The sequence below is a fragment of the Pipistrellus kuhlii genome, unplaced genomic scaffold, assembly GCF_014108245.1.
Source record: "Pipistrellus kuhlii isolate mPipKuh1 unplaced genomic scaffold, mPipKuh1.p scaffold_m20_p_11, whole genome shotgun sequence".
NCBI classification, from domain to species: domain Eukaryota; kingdom Metazoa; phylum Chordata; class Mammalia; order Chiroptera; family Vespertilionidae; genus Pipistrellus; species Pipistrellus kuhlii.
The window spans coordinates 19,031,558-19,052,743 of record NW_023425416.1 but is presented as its reverse complement, the minus strand read 5'-3'; the positions used below and the strand labels follow the sequence as shown (position 1 = coordinate 19,052,743).

At 38.1% G+C, this 21,186-nt stretch overlaps 1 protein-coding gene across 9 annotated transcripts in view; it reads left to right on the top strand.

The window, feature by feature from the left end:
- The window catches only part of RAD18 (RAD18 E3 ubiquitin protein ligase), an 80,146-nt gene that overhangs the window by 17,304 nt on the left and 41,656 nt on the right, over positions 1-21,186 (top strand). For 6 of the 9 annotated variants that reach the window (XR_006741095.1, XR_006741096.1, XM_036430981.2 and 3 more), the window contains 4 exons: positions 3,731-4,065; positions 5,312-5,411; positions 10,411-10,595; positions 20,403-20,479. Coding sequence is in view for 7 of the 9 variants with exons in the window: in XM_036430981.2 (XP_036286874.1) it covers positions 3,731-4,065; positions 5,312-5,411; positions 10,411-10,595; positions 20,403-20,479 (697 nt within the window). In the remaining 2 variants the exon portion in view is untranslated. The remainder of the gene's footprint in view (positions 1-3,730; positions 4,066-5,311; positions 5,412-10,410; positions 10,596-20,402; positions 20,480-21,186) is intronic. The other 3 variants (XM_045579117.1, XM_045579118.1, XM_036430986.2) reach the window with 3 other exon arrangements.

The following is a 21,186-nucleotide window of genomic DNA, read 5'->3' as shown; positions in this document are numbered from 1 at the left end:
CTGTTCATCACCTTACCAATATTCTGTCCAGGCCACCAATGTCAGCCGAGGTTACTGTGATCACTTCCTAGTGATCTGATTTCTTCTTTGCCCTCTTACAGTTCTTCTGAGGACAGCACCATGGAGACCCTTTACAGTAAAAAGTCAGGTCACACTCAGTACCATCCAGAGATGGCTTCCCATCTGATTGGAAGCGAAAGCCTGAGTCCTCAATGGTAGTCTTCTGCTTCCTACCTAATAGGATCCCTCTCTGACTTCATCTCTTACTTCTCTCCCCCCTTTTTTTCCAGCTCCAGTCACACTGCCTTCTGCTGTTTCTCAAACATGTTATTCATACTCTGACCCTAGAGACTTTGACTTACTAGTATTTCTTAGTGAAACAGTTTTCCCTGATATCCATGTAGTTTAGTCTTCCACTTGCTTTGGACTCTATTTTTCACGAGTCGTCTTCTCGGTGAGATCTTCTGTGACCATCCTGTGGAGTCTGAAGCCCATTTTTCTTTCCCTAGTACTTTTCACGTATATTTGGTGTGTTTATTCTCTCTCCCTTTACTGCAGTGTAAGCTTCATGAAGACAGAGACTACTTTGGTATCAATTATATTTCCACTGTCTAGAGATGGGCACACAAAGAAATGAATTGAGTTTTAATTTTAGCATTGCCATAATTTTATCATTGCAATATTGAAATTAGCATATTCATAAAGTAAAATTCATCTCAATTGCTTGTATCAGTATTCATTATTTTTTTATTGCTGAATAGTATTCATTGTGAATATACACAGTTTCGTTATTTATCTATTGATGAATTTGGATTGCTACTGTTTATAGCTAGTATGATTAAAGTTGCCAGGAACAGTGCAGGCAGTGTTTGTATAGGCATCTTTTTTCATTTCTTTTAGCTATATATCTAGGAATGAAATTGCTGGCTTACAGGGTAGATGGATATTGAACTTTATAAGAAATTGTCGAGAGGGTCGGACCTGCATTACCACCATCCAAAACTGAAATATCATTGCTGGCATGTACACATAAGGAACTGTTTGACATAGAAATTGGGACTCAGAAGAACTGTTGGCCCAGAAAGAAACTCACTACAGACTGATTCATTTGCCTCTCAGCATAACCATTATTGCTTATCTCATTTTTGGTTCATATAAGTGTATATTTAGTATCACATGAGCTCACTCATTTAGGGGAAATGATGAACAACATAGAATGATGATCAAGAACAGACCTGGAGACAGGGAAGCATCGATCAGACTGTCGGACCTCAGAGGGAAGGTAGGGGAGGGTGGGAGTAAGGGGGAGAGATCAACCAAAGGACTTGTATGCATGCATATGAACCTAACCAGTGGTCTCAGACAACAGGGGGGTGGGGGCATTCGTGGAGGGGTTTGGGATGGGAATGGGGGGGATGAGGACAAATATGTGATAGCTTAATCAATAAATTAAAAAGAAGAAAAAAAAGAAATTGTCCAACAGTGCTCTAATTGGGTTTGACTATATCCACCAATAGTGTATGTAGTTTCAGTTACTCCAAATCCTTTTAGTTGTAAGTATTCTGTTGAGTGAAATGGTAGCATAGTGGTTTTAATAGCAGACAAAATAAACTTTAAGGCAAAGATATCTCATTGTCATTTAATTTGCATTTCTCTCATAATACCTTTTGCCTTAAAGTCTATTTTGTCTGCTATAAATGTTGCCACATTAGCTTTCTTTTGGTTAGTGTTTTCATGAAACATCTTTTTGGTTTCTTAGGATATATTCTCAGGAAGTGGAATCAGTGAATAAGGCAGTTCCATTTTTAATTTTTTTGAGATAACTCTGAATTGAGAAGTCAAAGATATTTCTTCCTGTTGTTCCCTTAGATCAGTGGTCGGCAAACTCATTAGTCAACAGAGCCAAATATCAACAGTACAACGATTTAAATTTCTTTTGAGAGCCAAATTTTTTAAACTTAAGCTTCTTCTTATGCCACTTCTTCAAAATAGACTTGCCCAGGCCATGGTATTTTGTGGAAGAGCCACACTCAAGGGGCCCAAGAGCCGCATGTGAGTCGTGAGCCGCAGTTTGCCGACCACAGCCTTAGATGAATGGCTCTTACCTGAGAGTGATTTTGCCTTCCTCTTAGCCCCTCCCCAGGGGACATTTGGTAATGTAAGCATATGTGCAGTGTCCTCAAAAAATATACACACTTTGAATAATTATAAAGGCAATATTTATTAAAATATATTTCATTTTCAAAATGCAATATAGACTCTACAGACATTGCTTGTATACTTTTTGGGGGGACACCTTGCATTTTGATTGTCTCAATCTGTTTGGGAAGAAGATATGCTACTGACATTTGGTGGGTGCTGTAGTTGCTTCTAACCTTCCTACAATGCACAGAATAGTTCCTTACAACAAAAAATTGTCTGACTCAAAATGTCAGTAGTGCCAAGATTGAGAAGCTGTGTCTTATTTTTTTCTGGTTACTTACGAAATTTCCTCATTACTTTTTATTTTCCAGTGGTTTGATTATGATACGCCTTTTTCCTTCCTGGGATGGATTTTAATTCCTTCTTACAAGACACTATCTTTTTATCCATTTGGTTATGTTCTCATCTTTTTTCTTGAACATATTCATCATAGTTACTTTGATGACATAGTTACTCTTTGAATGACTTTGGATCTGCTTCTCTTGATTATTAGCTACTTTGCTTGCTTATTTGCATGCCTAGTAATTTTTAATTGTATGTTGAACATTATGAGTGAAAATATGATAGGGGCTGTGAATTATTTTTCTTTGAAAGATGTTGAATTTTTTGTTCTGATAGGCAGTTAAATTGTCAGCTCTTCACTTTTATCTTGTCTGGGCCTGGTTTAGTGTTTTGTTAGGTTTGGTCTATTTTAGTTTTACTTATAGTTCTAGGGTGTGATCCTTCTTCCTACGTGTAGCCTTCGTGGGGTTACACCTGAATGTCTGAGATCTTACACCGAGGTCTCTCAGCTTGGGCTGGGCTCCAATGCCCAACAGTTGTCTAGTGCTGAACTTTAGAATCTCAGCTTCCAGCATCTGTGTCCACTGACCTTTGGGACTCAGCTTCCTGGCATCTGTTTCCCACAGTGTCTCCTGATTCCTCTTATGCTTGTGCAGTCTTGGAGATGATCAGGAATTGACAACATTTTCTAAGCAGACTTCTGGGGTTCCCTTTCCCTGGCTAACCTCTACCTACCAGCCTGTCCCTCCAATCCTAGCCACCTTTCCCTAGAGCTGTGGTCTCTGTTCCCTCCACCCAGTGAGACCGCTGGTCTGTGTTTGACTCAGTTTAATATATAACTCCCAGGAAATGCTCCCTGGGAACATTATTGGGGGAAATACCTCATGTTTCTCTCGCAGGGATTCCAGCCTTCTGTTGATTATAGCCCATGCTTACAGTTGTTTTATATATTTTATCCAGATTTTAAAGATATTTATGATTGGACATTAATTCTCAGACTAGCTATTCTCCATCATCAGAATGTGAAGTCCCTCCATTTTTTAAATAGATTAACTGATTTTTAAAGTTAGATATATTATTTTTTATTTATTTTATTCTAGAAGAAACAGTTTGGTTTGGTTGTCATTATGGAGTAAGTTCTATATTTCATAGAAATAAGTGTTAATTGGGAAAACAGCTTATGGTAGTTAACTTACTACACATCACTTGGTATCTTAGTTACCCGCTGTGTTTTTTGTGCTTACAGGAATCATTTGTTGCAGTTTGCCTTAGAGTCACCACCCATTTCTCCTGCTTCTGCCTCTTCAAAGCATCTTGCTGCCAAAGCCCACACTCCTGTGGCCTTCAAACAGTCTGTAAAGCAAGGAAGCAGGTTAATGGAGAATTTCTTGATCAGAGAAACTAATGGTTCTACGTCAGAGTTGTTGATAAATGAGAAGGAAAACAAATTCAGCTCTCAAAGAGAGGTGAGCAGTTCTGCAAAGACCAAAGAGACGCCTTTAGAAAGGACAGCTCCAAGCATTGCGGATGCTAATGTTCCGGAGGCACCCTCTACATCCACTTTGAAACAAGTTACCAAAGGTAGGAATGATTTTCACGTGTATTTTCTGACTCAGTGGGAATCCTCTTATCCGCATTCCAGATGAATAAATAAGCAGCATTTTAGACTCTTTCCCGAGCCTAACCACTTTGGTTTTGTTAGATAATATTGATAGCTCATATCACTAAAGTCTGACAACACATGTTTTCTGGACTGTTTGTGTAATTTGCTTAACTTTTTGTTGAGTGGGTCAGCTTGTTTATTGCTTCATGTCTGTTCTTGCCAGTGAAGTTTAGAGGACGCTGGGTCTTAGACATCTTTGGTACACTCATAGCACACACAGTGCAGGCTATTAGTTGTTATTAAATTTAGATTGACAGTTTATTAGTATGCAAGTATTTAAAATTCATAAAGGTATGTGAATTTTACCTGCATTTCCTAGCATACTTTATATTTGGTCAGTCTGTCAATTCACAGTTCTTATAGTAGTATTTATAGCTTGATAGTTAATTGTTTCCTTTAGCAACATTATTTTTTCAAATGAAATCTTACAAGGAACCGTAATTTGAAAAAGAGATAGAAGAGATACAATAGGCCCTGCTGCCTTAGAGATGTGCTGCTCCACCTGCTCTTCCCCTTCGTCCTGCCTGTTACCCAAAGGGGCGGCTAGGCCCTCAGACAGCACCACACATCATCACAATCCATGAAACAGTTGGAGAATGATTGCGTTTTCCTAATTTTAACTTACAAGCAAGAGCTAAATTAACCAATTTGTAGCCATTGATAAATTGAGCAGTAATTGGCTTAAACCAGTAAATGCTTTGATCTAGCTGCACCATCACCCCTTTATCCTGCCCCCAGCTAAGTGTGTTTTCCTCAGGTATTATGATTGCTTCGGAGCTAACATGCAGTAATGCCTCCTAAGTATTGGGAAAACCTAAGTTTAGTTTTATAGTTTGGTCACATCTTGGTAGAAAAGGTTTAATCAAAGCATTTTCTAATAAACACATTTCCACACTTTTCTGTAGTCTTCTTCTAGGCCCAGGATTTGAATTATATGACTTTCCCCAATAACTTGTAACCTGTCTGACATTACCCAGTAATCTGTCTGTCCCACTCTGATTGCCTGGAGAGGTCATTCTTTCTCTCTTCTGTTTTTCTAAGTACATGTAATGTTGGAATTCTGTTTATTATCTTAATCTCTGAAAATCTATGCTATAATACTTTTGCCCATTTTACAAGCTATAAAGTCTTTCTTTCTTTCTTTCTTAAAAAAAAAAAATGCAGTGGACTGTCCTGTTTGTGGGGTCAGTATTCTAGAAGATCACATCAATAAGCACTTGGACAGCTGTTTGTCCCGTGAAGAGAAGAAGGAGAGCCTCAGAAGGTAAGAAAGTTAAGCATAACCAGTGAGTGGCTTTAGCTGGGTGCTTCATATGCTTTATACATCTGGGGCAGAAAATATAATGTTCATTGTATCCTAGTGACCAGTTATCCAAGTCCCTCTCCCACATGTTCTTTCCTTTACTCCTGCTAGTTGACACTTCCATTTCCTTTGCCAAATAGGATTAACTATAGAATTTAACTGCTAATAAAAATTGACTTAATAAGAAAATTATTGACTTAGAATTAAATTTTATTTTAACTTGTTTTCTTCCCTTAAAACTTTAGAACTACCATAAAGCTCCTTAGGCAAAGAAAGCAAGTTTAGACTCTGAATATAGAACATATAAAATCTTTCTTTTGTTCTTAGGATGCCCGTAAGTTTTAAAATTTAAAAAAAAGGGGGGGCGGTTTTCAAAAACAAAACTTGTTTTTTTTCCCCAATAGGCAATTATCTACCTATAACATTAAAAGGTACAAAAGGGTATGTGTGAAATGGAATGTCCTCTTGCTCCAGCCCCCAACCACCAGGGGGCATAGGTAGTAAGTAGTCAACTCACTGTTTGCACCCAAACTTCCGTTTTGCCTCCTTTATATATCAAAGTCACAGTAATTTATTGATGCAGGCCACTGTTATTATACATACAAATTGGGAATGAAATTTTAGTCAAAGATATATTGCAAGGTGTTAGGGAATCTGAAGTTAATGAAGATAATAAGCAGAAGCTATAAATTTGAGGAGTCCAGTGATGAAGCAAAGAGAAATGAGATGATAGTCTGAGAAAGGAGTAAACATCAAGATCAAGGAAGATTTTATTTTTTTAAAATAGAAATTGGTTAAGCTTTCAGTCTCTCTCTTTCCACTGTCTCCAGGGAGAGAACAGATGATAGATGAAACAAGGTTGGGAGCATAAGAGATGAAGAGTCCAGTCATGAAGATGCCCTTGATGTATAGAAAGAACCCTTCTTCTGAAGGGAGGGGAGGGGGGGTAGATGATAATTCAGAGAGATTGGAAAAGGAGAGGAGGGAAACTGAAGAAATTGATGGTATCGGGGAGTGGGGTGAGTAGAATGATTGGCTCTTACTGTTTGGTCTGTTTTGAAGGACTTGGAAGAGTATTTTCCAAAAACCATGTTAGTAAGACAGGACCGTTTACTATTTTTTGTGATTAAAGATAAAATGGTGTCACAATTTTTATGAATAATTATGGAGTGAATTCAGGTTCCGGGGGACAAACTCATGCTGTTATAACTTACAAAAGGTAGCATATGCAGCATGATAATGCTTTATTGATTTACAGTGGGGCGTTAATTGACAGTTCTTATTGCAGTGTTTCTAGTTTGATAGTTAATGCACCTTTTTCAAGTAAAATCTAGCAGTGAACTAAAACCTATGACATAGGTAGCATTGGCTGCACTGCATTAAAGCAGAGATGGAGGGGGCTGTACTGCTTCCCCTGACCTCCCCCTTCGCCCTGCCCCTTACCCATGGTGGCCTCAGGGCCCAAGGTGCCTCCACAGATTCCTGCGCAGTCTTGTGTGCACAGCACTCCCTCCCAGTGGGCAAATTTGTTGACCAGAATAAAATTTAGGTGTTTTTTTTCTTCAGGTTACTTTGTTAGTTGAGATTTGGAATAAATGAAGCTGTGTCATGCCAAGGATTATTTTCCATAAGCCATGAGAATCTGATGACCTGCATTTCTCTTAATGTTTCTTCTTTAAGAAAGAGTTGGGAACAAAGAGGCTGAGCATTTTCTCCTGAAAAGTTAGGAATCAACACTGATACCTTGCTTAGACTGCTGTTTTACTAGATGCATCCATCATATTTCTTCTAGCATATTTAACTCTTTCAATTAATTCGAAGACATACTCATCCATGTATAATTAAGTTCAAGTTGCACTAGTTGTTCCAGCCCTGCTCCATGGGATGCTGTAGTCCTGCCAGTTGCTGTGTTGTGCAGCTGAGAAGCACCGCAAACTGTTACTCTCCCTCAGGAAGACCATACTAGTTATTGATTGAAGGCTCTGAGAAGTCCTACATTAAAGGGCATTGTTGGATTTTTCTTTAATCCAGTAACTTCTAAATCTATTTCACTCCCAAAACTACTTGTCCTCATAACTTATATCTTGTGAAACTAGTGTCTGTGAAGATGCACTTAGGGAAATATTGAGCCATATTTAAAAAAATATATATTTTATTGATTTTTTACAGAGAGGAAGGGAGAAGGATAGAGAAACATCAACCAGCTGCCTCTTGCACACCCCCTACTGGGGATGTGCCCGCAACCAATGTACATGCCCTTGACCGGAATCGAACCCGGGACCTTTCAGTCTGCAGACCGACGCTCTACCACTGAGCCAAACCGGTTCGGCTTGAGCCACATTTCTAAAGAACTTACATCTTGGCCCTGGGGTCTGTTCACATAAAAGAGTCTCTGACATGTAAAAATTTTTCTCCACAACACCCTGGCAGGCCATTCCTCGATGTCCATTCTGTGCAGATTCATATCAGAGTTGATTCAAAGAATGCTCTTTCTTTTGATGTCTTCAGATTCTCAGGACTCTTACTTCATTATTCCGTTTCACTAAGTCATGGAAGAAAGATCAGTGTCGTTTTCATGTTTTAGGAAACATTTATCAAGCTTCAGATTTAACATTCTTGGTAGAAATTGTTGATTTCTGCTGGTGCTTTTCATTGTAAATGCTAGCGAACAGTACAGTTTTTTATTAGATTTCATAGTCATAAATTAATCATCTATCCTTGATCAAATAAATATCAATATTTTAGATATACAGACTTAGTGATTTGTTCCTCACAATGTGCTTTATAAATTCATACAGAATGTTTCAGCTCTGACTACCTACTGAGATTTTATTTAGTCATAATTGTATCAGTCTCATTGAGTTCAATAGGCTGTCTATTATAAGAAGTGCAATTTTCAGGAAAAAATGTAATTTGTTGAGGTTTTATAGGTCTTTCTGCAATTAAATAGTTATCTCTGGCTTTTAGACTTTATTAGAACATAAAATAAACAATTTATCCAAGGAATAATTTAGTAGAGAAATGTCTATTTTCAGTCGGTATATCACTACCATATCTCTCTATTTGGATCAGATTTACCCTGTTAAACCTTATTGATATAGATTTACGGCTTCACTTCAGGACCAAGTGAGTTGGGGGTGATGTGGCGAAGTGACTGAGAATCTGCATTCTAAATAAGCTGTCCTGGGGAAAGGGGAGCGCTATGATATACACTCAAATTTGGGTAGCATGACCTTTTATTAATAAGTATATGGAAGTCTTTTGAATAATCTTATAGGTTTTTTTTTTTTAAATAAACCTATTGCTTTCAACTTCCTATTAATTTTTTCCTTAACGTTTTATAGTCTTATTTAAAAATGATTTGTACTGACTGCCTTGAATACATATTTACTAAGCACCTAAATGTCATAGCATTGAGTCAGGTGATGCACTCGGAGAAACAGATTACAATCAGATTAAAACTCATTAACTTGTTCATGTTTATAAAGTTGCCTCAATTATTGATATCCATAGGTAGTTTGAATTCTGTTCCATTTTATTTATCTTTATTTATTTTTTATTTTTCTGGACCTTTCAGACCAGCTGGAGAAGCACTTGGTGCGAATTCTGTTCCATTTTAACAAATGTTTAATAACATATTTTGGAGGGAGTAAAAGAAAGTCATTTAATAGGGTTTATTATATTTAAAAATTGTATTTTAATGCTGATCAGTATATTAATTATGAAAGTAGAATGAAGAGCCAGGTGGTGATTTTGATGATATACTTCTTTTTAAAAAAATACATTTTATTGATTTTTTTACAGAGAGGGAGAGTGAGGGATAGAGAGTTAGAAACATCGATGAGAGAGAATCAACGATCAGCTGCCTCCTGCATTCCCCCTACTGGGTATGTGCTCGCAACCAAGGTACATGCCCTTGACCGGAATCGAACCCGGGACCTCTCAGTCCACAGGCTGACACTCTATCCACTGAGCCAAACCAGTTTTGGCTGATATACTTCTTGCAATGCCTTATATACAGTATTTGTTAGTATAATTAATTTAAGTTGAAGAGAACAAACCCCGGTTGTGTTTTTTGCTGTTGTTTTCAGTTGTGTTCTTTGAAGATGATACCACAAGAATATCATCTACCTGTCAATTTTCTGAGTTCTCTTTTCATTGGTGGTAATGAGTTGGGCAAAGCTAATTGTCCCAACAGGTGTTCTTTTATTTCATCTACTGCTTTTGCAATATGATTGCCTTGAGTTTGAGGGGCACTTTTGCCTGTAGAGCAAAACTTCTTCTAAAGAAGCTATCTATAATAATAAAAGCGTTATATGCTAATTAGATCGGACGTCCTTCCTGAGGAAGCTGTAGCAGGCAGAGGCCAAGGCAGAGGCATCCGCCTTGGTGGTGGGGGTCAAACTCCTTGCACGAATTTCGTGCATCAGGCCTCTAGTATAATACATGATAATAGTGTTAAATCCATAGCTTAATACTCAATAGCATTTGTATTGTAATCATCTGATATAACTGGCTTTTATAGAGATTTTGCATGGAAACTATAGGTACATTTTAGGAAAAGCGTGCTATAAAGTGATAGAGAATTGCATAAATCTGTGTAAGTGTGGTTCTCATAGCATATAGTTCACAAGCCTTCTATGTGAGGCCCAGGTCTGCATCTTTAGGACTGACCTCTTTCTGACACATAAGTTTCTCTAAGTTTGCTTAAAATAACCAGGAGTTCCATTCTTTGGCTCACTTAGACCCCTCAATCTGAATGTCCCCTGGCACCCCATATTGGTCATGTTGAACACTTTTAACTTTATTTGTAAATTCCATCCTTCTTTTTCCCATTTTTATCTTAATGATTGTGTTCTCTCAATCAACTGGTATTGAGTCAAAAGGTAAATTACTATTTTACATGCAAAGCATTTGATGATTCACAACCCTCAGTGACCTCTTTTTTTCCTCTTTTTAGTTCTGTTCACAAAAGGAAGCCGCTGCCCAAAACTGTATATAGTTTGCTATCAGATCGTGATTTAAAGAAAAAGCTAAAACAGCATGGATTATCTACTCAAGGAAGTAAACAACAGCTCATTAAAAGGCACCAAGAATTTGTTCACATGTATAATGCCCAGTGTGATGCTTTGCATCCTAAATCAGGTAAAGCAATAAAACAATGAGTTATGCGTGTCCTGGGTAAAGCCTTTGTGTAGCTAATGGATTATAAACCATAGAAAAAACCTTTTTATAGATACATTTTTTAAAATAGGTAAGATATGCAAATGTATTTCTTCAGAAGGTACTACAATAGATACACTATGATAGCCAGTCTTTCTCTCAGCCAGTCTCAGTCCCCATTCCCTTCTCAGAAGTGGTTTCTGCTGCCAGAGTCTTATGTGTCTTTCCAGAGATAGTGTGGCATAGAGTTGATCTGGAGAACCTGGGTTATAGTCCCATCTTTGCAACTCTAAGACTGCGTGACTTTGGGGAAGTGCCTTACGTTTCTTATCTCAGTTTTCTCATCCATAAAATAAGGGTTATGACACTACCTACTTCATAGTGTTTTTGAGAGGAATTAATGAAAAAATTTATGTAAAATGCCTAGCATAGTGCCTTAGCAAGTATTTAGTGTTCAGTAAATGTTACCATTATGATTATTGTAGGTAAACATATGTTCTTGATCATTATTGTTTTATAAAATTGTTATATTTTATAGTCAAGCTGCCACATAACATTTTGGTTAACGATGGGTCGCAGATAGGACAGTGGTTTCTTAAGATTGTAATGGAGGTGAAAAATTCCTATGGCCTAATGATGATGTAGTTGTTGAAATGTCATATTGTAACCTAATATTGTATTGCATTACACTAATACTTACCATTATGTTACAGTTGCCTAGTAGCATGTACAGGCTTGTAGCCTAGGAGCAATAGGCTATACCCTTTAGCCTAGGTGTGCAGCAGGCTTTACCATCTAGGTTTGTGTAAGTGCACTCTGATATTTGCACAACAAAATCGCCTAATGGCACATTTCTCACAGTGTATCCCTGTTAAGCAGTGCATGACTATACACACTGTTTAACCATTTGTTCCTTCCACTTAACCACAGACATATTTCAGAGTTCCTTCAGTTATGAGCATATATAGAATTGTCAATTTAAAAAAATTAAAGTATACTATGTTAACAGAAAAAATACACAAATTATAAGTGTATTGCTTGGTGAATTATTATGAAATAAGTTTCACAAAGGACAAATGTCTTTGTAATTTATTCTTATAAACGGAATAATAGATAGCTTATATAAATTATTTGAGTCTGTATTTGCGCAACATTATAAGTTTCATCCATGTTTTTGTGTACATTTGTGATTTTGTTGTTACTGTTGAGTATTCTAATCTATAGTGATATCCAATCCATGGTTAATGGACATTTGAATTTTTCCATTCTTTGGCTCATCAAAATTATGGTGCTATGAATAATCTCTGTGTATCTCTGAATATTCAGACACACAAATTTTTTGAATATACGTACCTAGGAATGGAATAGTATGTTTTTGCAGATGTTCAGCTTTTGTGGATACAGCCGAGAACTCGGTACCAATGTACATTCTCATCAGGAGGATGTGAGAGTTCCAGTTTTTCCACATTCTTAACAACATTAGTTTAGTCAATTTTCCATTTTGGCTCTTCTAATGGATCCATTTGGATCTTTCATTATGGTTTTAATTCAAATTTCCCTAATGATTTATAATGTTCAGCACATTTTTATATGGTTATTGGCCATCTGGATATCCTCTTTGGTAAAACACCCATTTAGGTCTTATGCCCAATTTTTCTATGCTGTGGATCTATTTTTTCTTATTTATTTGTGGGAATACATGAAATTTTCTGAATAAACAAATCTTGCTGGATGTATATATATATTAAATCCCTTCTTCCATTTCACCTTTTCATTGTTATTGGTTTCAGTTGAGAAGTTCTTAATTTCAATATAATCCAATTGGTTGCATTTTTCTTTTTGCTGTATGCTTTTTATATCCTTGCCTACCACAAGATCATGGGAATCTTCTCTTGTTTTCTTCTAAAAGTTTTATTGTTACTGCTTTTACATTTTGACCTAAAGTTTATTTGAGATGATTTTTGCATATGTTGTGAATTATGGAGCAAAATTCTTTTGTGTGTGTTTTTTCCATATAGATAGCCATTTGACACAGCATCATTTATTGAAAAACCATTTTTCCCCAGTGAATTGTCAGTATGTCTTTGTTGACAGTCAGCTAACTATATGTGTCTCTGGACATTGTTTATCCAGTCATTTATTTATCATCAGTGTACTGTCTTAATTTTAATTTATAATAGATCTTATTATCTTGTCTGGTAATGTACTTCCTCCAGCTTTGCTGTTTATTGAGATTGCCTCAGTTTTTCTAGACCCTTTGCATTTCCATATAAATTTTAGAATAAGCTTGTAAATATTCATCAAGAAAAAACCTGCTCGGATTGGGATTACATTGAGTTTATAGATCAATTTGGGAAAAGTTGATAGCTATACATTATCTTCCAATTCATGAATTTAGTTTATTTCCAACCAACTGAGCCACCTGGCTAGGACTTCATGAGTGTATTTTAAAAATTGAGGTATAATTTACTTATGATGTAATTAATCATTTTAAAGTGTATAGTTTAATAAATTTTGACAAATGTATATATAGTCATTTAGCCATCACTTCAATTAAAATTATGCAACCCCAAAATTTTTTCTGCCTCTTTGCAGTAAATTTCCTCTCCCTTACCCTAGACCACATGTGTCAAACACAAGGCCCGCGGGCCAAATCCGTCCCGCCAGGCCTTGCAATGTGGCCCGCACCGCGCTGTCATCACTACACTCGCTGCGTTTCCATCAAAATTACAGTTTATGACTGTTCAGTAAACCATTCAGTCCGTGATTTAGGCTGGATTTTAGATTTTGGCCCCTTCTCTGATTGAGTTTGACACCCCTACCCTAGACCCTGAGAAATACTGATTTTTTTTTTTAATTTAAAAAAAATTTTAAATTTTTTACGTAGAGTAAGGGAGAGGGATAGAGAGTTAGAAACACTGATAAGAGAGAAACACTGATCAGCTTCCTCCTGCACACTCCCTACTGGGGATGTGCCTGCAACTAAAGTACATGCCCTTGACCGGAATCGAATCTGGGATCCTTGAGCCCGGAGGCCGACACTTTATCCACTGAGCCAAATCCATTAGGGCAATACTGATTCTTTTATGTCCCTGAAGTTTTGCCTTTTCTAAAATGCCAGATAAATGGTATTAATACAAATGGCACAGCATATCATTCTTTTTTTGTATCTGGCTTCTTTCACTCAGCACAGTACTTTTGAGGTTTGTCCCTGTTGTTGTATTTATTGTATGGCTATATTGCGTATTAATAGATGCCTAGGCTGTCTCCAGTTTTTGGCACTTATGGGTAAAGCTGTCATGATCACGGGCTTACAGATTTTTGCATTTCTCTGGGATAAATATCCAGGAGTAGAATTGCTGTGTCACGTGGGTTATGTATACTTAAAAATATAAAAAATTTCCAGCCTGTTTTTTTTTTTTTTTTAATTTATTGATTTTTCAGAGAGGAAGAGAGAGGGATAGAGAGTTAGAAACATTGATGAGAGAGAATCATCGATCAGCTGCCTCTTGCACACCCCCTTTTGGGGATGTCCCTGCAACCAAGGAACATGCCCTTGACTGGAATCGAACCTGGGATCTTTCAGTCCGCCGGCTGACGCTCTATCCACTGAGCCAAATCGGTCCCGGCCCAGCCTGTTTTTTAATGGCTACATCATTTCGTCTGCTGTGAGAAGTTCATTAGCTCTTTTCAGCCTTTAACTTGTTTTTAGGACTGAGGGGCAACTTCCAGGCTTTTTACAAGCAGAGCTGGAAACTGGAAGTTCATTTCATTTAAATTAATACTAATAGAAGTCTGTATAAAAACATTTTAATACCATATAAATATACCATAAAAAACAGGTGGCTTTCTGTGACTGACTTCTTTCACTTAACATATTTTCAAGATTTATCCATGGTCAGTACCTCATTTGTTTTTATTGCTGAACAATATTTCATTGTATGGATATGCCACATTTTTTGCCCATTCATCAATTGATTGACATCTGGGATTTTTCCACATTTTGGCTGTTATGGCTAATCCTGCTGTGAACATTCTTGTACACGCTTTTATGTGAACATACATTTTTATTTCTCTTGGATATGTACTTAGGAATGGAATTGCTGTGTCAGCTGGTAACTCTCTGAACATTTTGAGGAATTGCCAGACTGTTTTCCAGTGTGGCTACAACATTTTACATCCCACTAGTGGTGCGTGAGGGTTCCAGTTTCTTTACATAGTTGCTATGTTATTCTGTCTTTTCTATTACAACCATCCTAGTGGGTGTGAAGTGATATGTAATTATGCTTTTGATTTGCATTACATTGATTTTTGAATATTAAGCACACCATTTGTCTTTAGCAAGTAATTTATCCATTTTATATAAGTTGATGAATTTATAGTTTACCAACTTAAAAAAATAATATTCCTTCATTAGCCTTATAATGTCTGTGGGATCTGTGGTAATGTCCTGTCTTTCATTTTTGATATTAGAAATGTGTCTTCCTTTTGTTGTTTTTTTCTTCTTGGTTGGATTACTTATAGGTTAACAATTTCATTGATCTTTTCAAAGAACCAACTATCAATTTCATTTCTTTTCTCATTTTTTGTCTATTTTGTATTTCATTGAATTCCACTTTTTTCTTTTTTGTTTTCATTGAATTGAATTGTGACCTTCTGGTTCCATAGGTTGACACTCAGCCACTGAGCATGCCAGCTGGGCTACATATTTTTTTTTAGTCTGAGAGTAAGTTGTATAATCTTAACTCTTTTGTTGTTGTTGTTGTTAATCCTTACTTGGAGATATTTTTTCCATTGAGTTTTAGAGAGAGTGGAAGGGAGGGAAGAAGGGAGAGGAAGTGGGGAGAGAGAGAAACATTGACTGATTGGTTGCCTCCTGCATGTGCCCCAACCAGGCTTGGTATTGAATCTGCAACTCAGGTACGTGCCCTTGACCAAGAATGGAACTTGAGACCCTTTGGTGCTCCAGGGGATGCTCTCACCACTGATTGGGACCCAACATCCAGGGCTAATCTTGACTCTTTATCCCTAAATATTTATTGTGTATTTCCTAAGAAAAAGGATATTCTTTCTTATATAATTATCAATCTCAGTAAATTAAACTTGGTTACAGTATTTTATTATCTCAATTCCGGTTTCAGCAATGGACCCAAAAATGGCTTTGTAGATTTTCTTTCCCTCCAGTGATGATCTGGTTTTGGATCACATACTGCATTCAGTTGTAATATCTGTTCAATCTTTTTCACTTTGGAACAATTCCTCAGCCTTTCTTTGTCTTTTTATGACATTGGCATTTTAAAAGAATATAGTCTTTGTGTGTGTTTTTTTCCTCCCACAAATAAAATGTTTCTCATTTTGACTTTGTCTAATATTTTCTTATAATAACATTCAGGTTGCACATTCCTGAATGTTGATGAATTTCTGGCTACCCCTTCCTGTATTTGATCAGTTTCAATACTCAATGAACACGATATAGTAATGTTCTGTCCTTTTCAGAACATCAGTCACAGCCAGAGGTTTTCAACATTTTTGTGCCCCTCAATTTGATTGCAGTTTTGATCATATTGTCAATTTCTCCATTGTATAGTCTTCCCCTTGATACTAATAAGAAGTCTGTATAAAAATATTTTAATACCATATAAATATTTTATGTATCATTAAAATTTTACCCCAGTATTTAGCATTTATTAGTAATTTTATCTTCTCTATGGTAGTTGCAAAATGATGATTTTCTAACTTCAGCACTACTTTCACATTTGCTGGTTGCCACTTGCCATGATTCTGAAAACAAAAGCCCTCTTGTTTTTCTTTCTTTGTCTACAATCAATGTAGACTCACATATTTATAACTTACTGTCACCCTTATATTGGCTTTATATTTTTTCAGATTTGGCTAGTGGGAGCTTCTTTATTTTATATAAATGTATTTTATACGTGTGTGTGTGTGTGTGTGTGTGTGTGTGTGTGTGTGTATCCTATCTAATAAAAGAGTAATATGCAAATTGACCATACCCCCGCTATGCCCACAAGCCAAACTCACTAGCTAATCAGGAGTGAATATGCAAATAAACACAACCAAGATGACTGCGGCCACAGAGAGCAGGAGGGAGGCTTGGGTTTTCCCGGCGATGAAGGAAACCAAGCTTTCTGCCTGCCTTTGCCAGCCTAAGCCTCCACTCAATGCTACAATGTTTCAATGATAGATGATAAATAAATCCCAACAAAATTAGTGGCAGCCTTGGAGCTGGATAGAGCAGGAGGCTAGGATTGCCCCTGGTGATGGAGGAAGCCAAGCTTCTGCAGCCCTGGTCAGCCTAGGTCTACACTCCAGGCTACAAAGTTTCAATTATAGAAGATAAATAAATCCCAACAGCAATGGCTGCCCCCACAGAGCGAGTAGAAGGCTTGGCTCTGCTCCAGGCTACAAAGTTTCAATTGTAGAATATAAATAAATTCCAGATACCAGAGCCTCGTTTGGGTCGCAGGGGGTGGTGGTGGAGGGGCATGGCCAGCCTGCAAACCACCACAGACCCCTTGCCCAGGCCGCCCCATGCCCCAAGGGAACCCCCATCCTGAATCCAGGACACCTTTCAGGGCAAACCAGCCTGCCCCCACCCATGCACCAGGCCTCTATCCTATCTAATAAAAGATAATATGCAGATTGACCATCACTCCAACACAAGATTGCTGCCTCCATGTGGTCAAAGATCCTGTTCCTATGTGGACACAAGATGGCCACCAGGGGAGGGCCATTAGGAGGGACCAGGCTTGCAAGGGAGGGCAGTTGTGGGCAATCAGGCAAGCAGGGGAGAGCAGTTTGAAGGGACCAAGCCTGCAAGGGAGGGCAGTTGGGGGCGATCAGGCAAGCAGGGGAGAACAGTTTGGAGGGACCAAGTCTGGAAGGGAGGGTAGTTGGGGCTGATCAAGCCTGCAGGGGAGGACAGTTCCGGGGGACCAAGCCTGCAGGGGAGAGCAGTTTGGGGGGACCAAGCCTGCAGGGCAGGACAGTTCAGGGGGACCAGGCCTGCAGGGGAGGGCAGTTGGGGGCGACCAGGCTGGCAGGGGAGCAGTTAGGCAGGCAGACAGGTGAGCAATTGGGAGCCAACAGTCTTGGATTGTGAGAAGGATGTCCGATAGTCGGATATCCTTCGAGGGGTATGAGATTAGAGAGGGTGCAGGCTGGACTGAGGGACACTCCAAACCCCCTCTCCATGCCCTGTGCACGAATTTTGTGCACCTGGCCTCGTGTGTGTGTGTGTGTGTGTGTGTGTGTGTGTGTGTGTATATAATTAGACCGGACGTCCTTCCGGGCGACCTTCTGGATGAAGCCAGGGCTGTGAGGGAAGCCCAGGTCCTCCGTGCCAGAGGGAAGTTGGTACCAGCCAGGGAAAGGAAGGCCTACCCTTGCACAATATTTGTGCATCGGGCCTTTAGTGTGTGTGTGTGTGTGTGTGTGTGTGTGTGTGTAGTATCAGCCATTTGCCTTTGGATCTTTGCTTATTTTTTTGCAAACCAAAATATGTTGCCTTTGCTTCTAGGTGTTTTCAACCTATGGAACTCAGGAATGTATTCATACATAAACATATGCATACATGTGTATGCACACATTTAAGTCCACTTGAAACCAAGAGAACATACTAACACTTCTAACCTCATAGGATTCTTCATTAACTTTCTCTCTTCCTTATTTGTATTTCTCTTTTTCCACAGGGAGAATCTTTCTTCCCAGGAGCATCAGGACATTTACTAATTATTCAAGTCTATAATACATTTAAAATACTTTCACAATTGTTCCATCTGTACTACTACACAACTGCAAAACATACCTTCTTTGCAAAACAAAGAATTCCAGATTAAAAAAAATTTTTTTTTTTACTACTCTCTATCCAGTCTTCCCTCTTCCCTCCTCCCTGGCCTTTCAGTACAAGAAATTAATAACTTAAATGTAACTTTTAAAATATGTATTTTTATAATATACCTATGACTATCATAAAAGTATTATATACAATAATAGTTTTGTCAGCTTTTGTTTTAAGAGTGTTTCTAGTTGCTTGTTGAGCATTTTTATGATGTGCTTTAAAATTCTTGTCAGATAATTCCAACTTCTGAGTCATCTTTAGTGTTGTCATCTGTTGATTGTCTTTTCTCATTCATGCTTCTTAGTATATTGTATCCTGGACATTTTGAGTATGATGTTATGAGATTCTAGAACCTATTTAAATATTCTGTTTTAGCAGGCAGCCACCCTGTTTTTTGGTTAGCGTGCAGATCCTGGCCTACTTTTGTGAGCTGTGGTTCTTATGACAATTTAGTTTTCAGAGCTCATGTAGTATTATTCTGGTCTATATCCTGTAATTCTATCTGGAGGACACTCTGAAACCTGGAATTCCACACTGTGATTCAGTTCTCAAACCTTTTGCCATATTCTATACTTTTAGTTAGGGGTGTGTCCAGGACATCCTGTGCAGGTTTAAGGAATGCTTTTCTCCAGGTTTTCTTGGGGCTTTTCCCACCCTTGTGCCTGTTGGTGGTTCTGGGTTGCATGCTTAACCAAAGAATAGTCTCAGATATATAGAAGATAAAAGAAAAATCAGAGACCCCATAGTGGTGCTGTTCCTCAAATTATTAGATCCTTAGTTCATTTTCCTCCTTCCACTATTCAGAGTTCTCTTATTATTGTGTTATATTTAGGATGTTTGGTTATTCATAATGGGGGAGAATATGAGAACTGAGAAGGCAGTGAGTGAGTCTAGTCTATCTTGTTTAAATTCAGAAGTACTTGTTTTATATATTTTAAATTTCTATTTCAGGTGCAAACACATTGGAGATTATGTCTAGTGAATTGACCCATTCATATAATTTTCCTCTTTATTCCTGTTAACATTCATTGTTCTGAAGTCTCTTGTGCCTCATGTTAATTTAGCTATTTCACGTTTTTTAAAATTTGTATTTTTATGATATATCTCTTTCCATACTTTATTTTGACCTATCTATGCCTTTCATTTAAAACTAGAGGCCCTGTGCACTTGGGTTCAGGGGCGGGGGGGGGGGGCCAGTAGTCCCTCAGCCTGGCCTGGCCTGTACCCCCTCGCAGTCCAGGAGCTCTTGGGGGATGTCCAACTGACAGCTTAGACCTGCTCTCCACGGGCCTTCCTCTGCAGGAGGTGACTGGTGGGCCGATCAGGGAACAGTGTGGTTGGCTGGTGAGTGGCTGGCTGTTGAGTGGCTGGCACCCCCCCCAATTGCCCCTCTGCCACCACTGGTGGCCGCTGATCCCTGATTGCCATTCCTTCCCTCTGCCTGTGGGCACCTACCTTGGCTGGCTTGGCGCCTTCCACTCTCTGGCCATGCTCCCCTGCTGACTGGTTGTTCTGCTGTTTGGTCAATTTGCATATTAGGCTTTTATTATATAGGATGAGTTCTCTGTTGAAAGCATATAGTGTGGCCTTTCTCTTTTTATCTGATCTTCATTCTCTGTCTCTTATTGGTACTTTTAGACATTTACATTTAATGTATTGTAATTATATACAGTTGATTTTAACCTTAACATATTGCCAAATGTTTGTTTACATATTTTTTGTTTCTTTCACCCTTTTTTGCTGTCTTTTGGATTCAGTATTTTAATCATATCTTATTTTTACTATTGGCTTGTTTATTTTGTTGTTGTTAATGCTCACCTGAGGGTATTTTTTTCATTGATATTTAGGGAGAATGAAAATGAGAGGGGAAGAGAGAGGGAGGGGCGGAGAGACATAATTAATATTGGCTATATGTGTTTATATTTTAACAGCTGCTGAAATAGTTCAAGAACTTGAAAATATGGAGAAGACTAGGATGCGTCTTGAAGCTAGTAAACTCAGTGAAAGAGTATGTTATGGTCTATTTCATTATCGGTGTAGAAATAAAGGAAAGTTGAATACTCTCCTGACATTAAAGCAAGCCAGAATGTACTAGAACACATTTCCACTTAATATATTATGATTTACCTGCAGCTCATTTTTAACACAAAACTCTATCATATTTAGCAGTCTTCTGGCACAGAATGCAATCTAGAGTTTATTAATGGGTTATAGTCCGTAGAGAAAGCATATGTCTACATACCCGGGAGCCTTTATATCGGCCCTTTCTCTGCTCATTGTATCTGATAAGCTATTAACCTCTGGTGCCCTTACCATCTTCATCTGTAAAATTTTGGGATTGAACTCTATGATCTCTAAGATCCCCTTTTAGCTCTGGCATTCTGCAATTCCATGATTGTCCCGATTGAGAAATTAAATAATTGTAGGAGTTTATAGAATATCTGTTGAGCTTATTGAGGGAATTAGAAACCTAAAATGTTTCACTATTGCTTTTCTCTAGCATGATGACCCAAAACTTGAGGAAAGGATGTCAAGGCAGTGTTTTGAGCTCTCCCACGTAGACTTTTCTCCCCCAGACCATCCATAATGTGTTTGTAGCGGGGAGTGAGCTTATAAGCAGTAGTAGGAAAAAATGAGATTTGCATTAACTTTATTACTGAGTGTGAACTGTAAGATGGAGATGGTAGTGAGTCATGTAAGTACACTTTTGGTTAT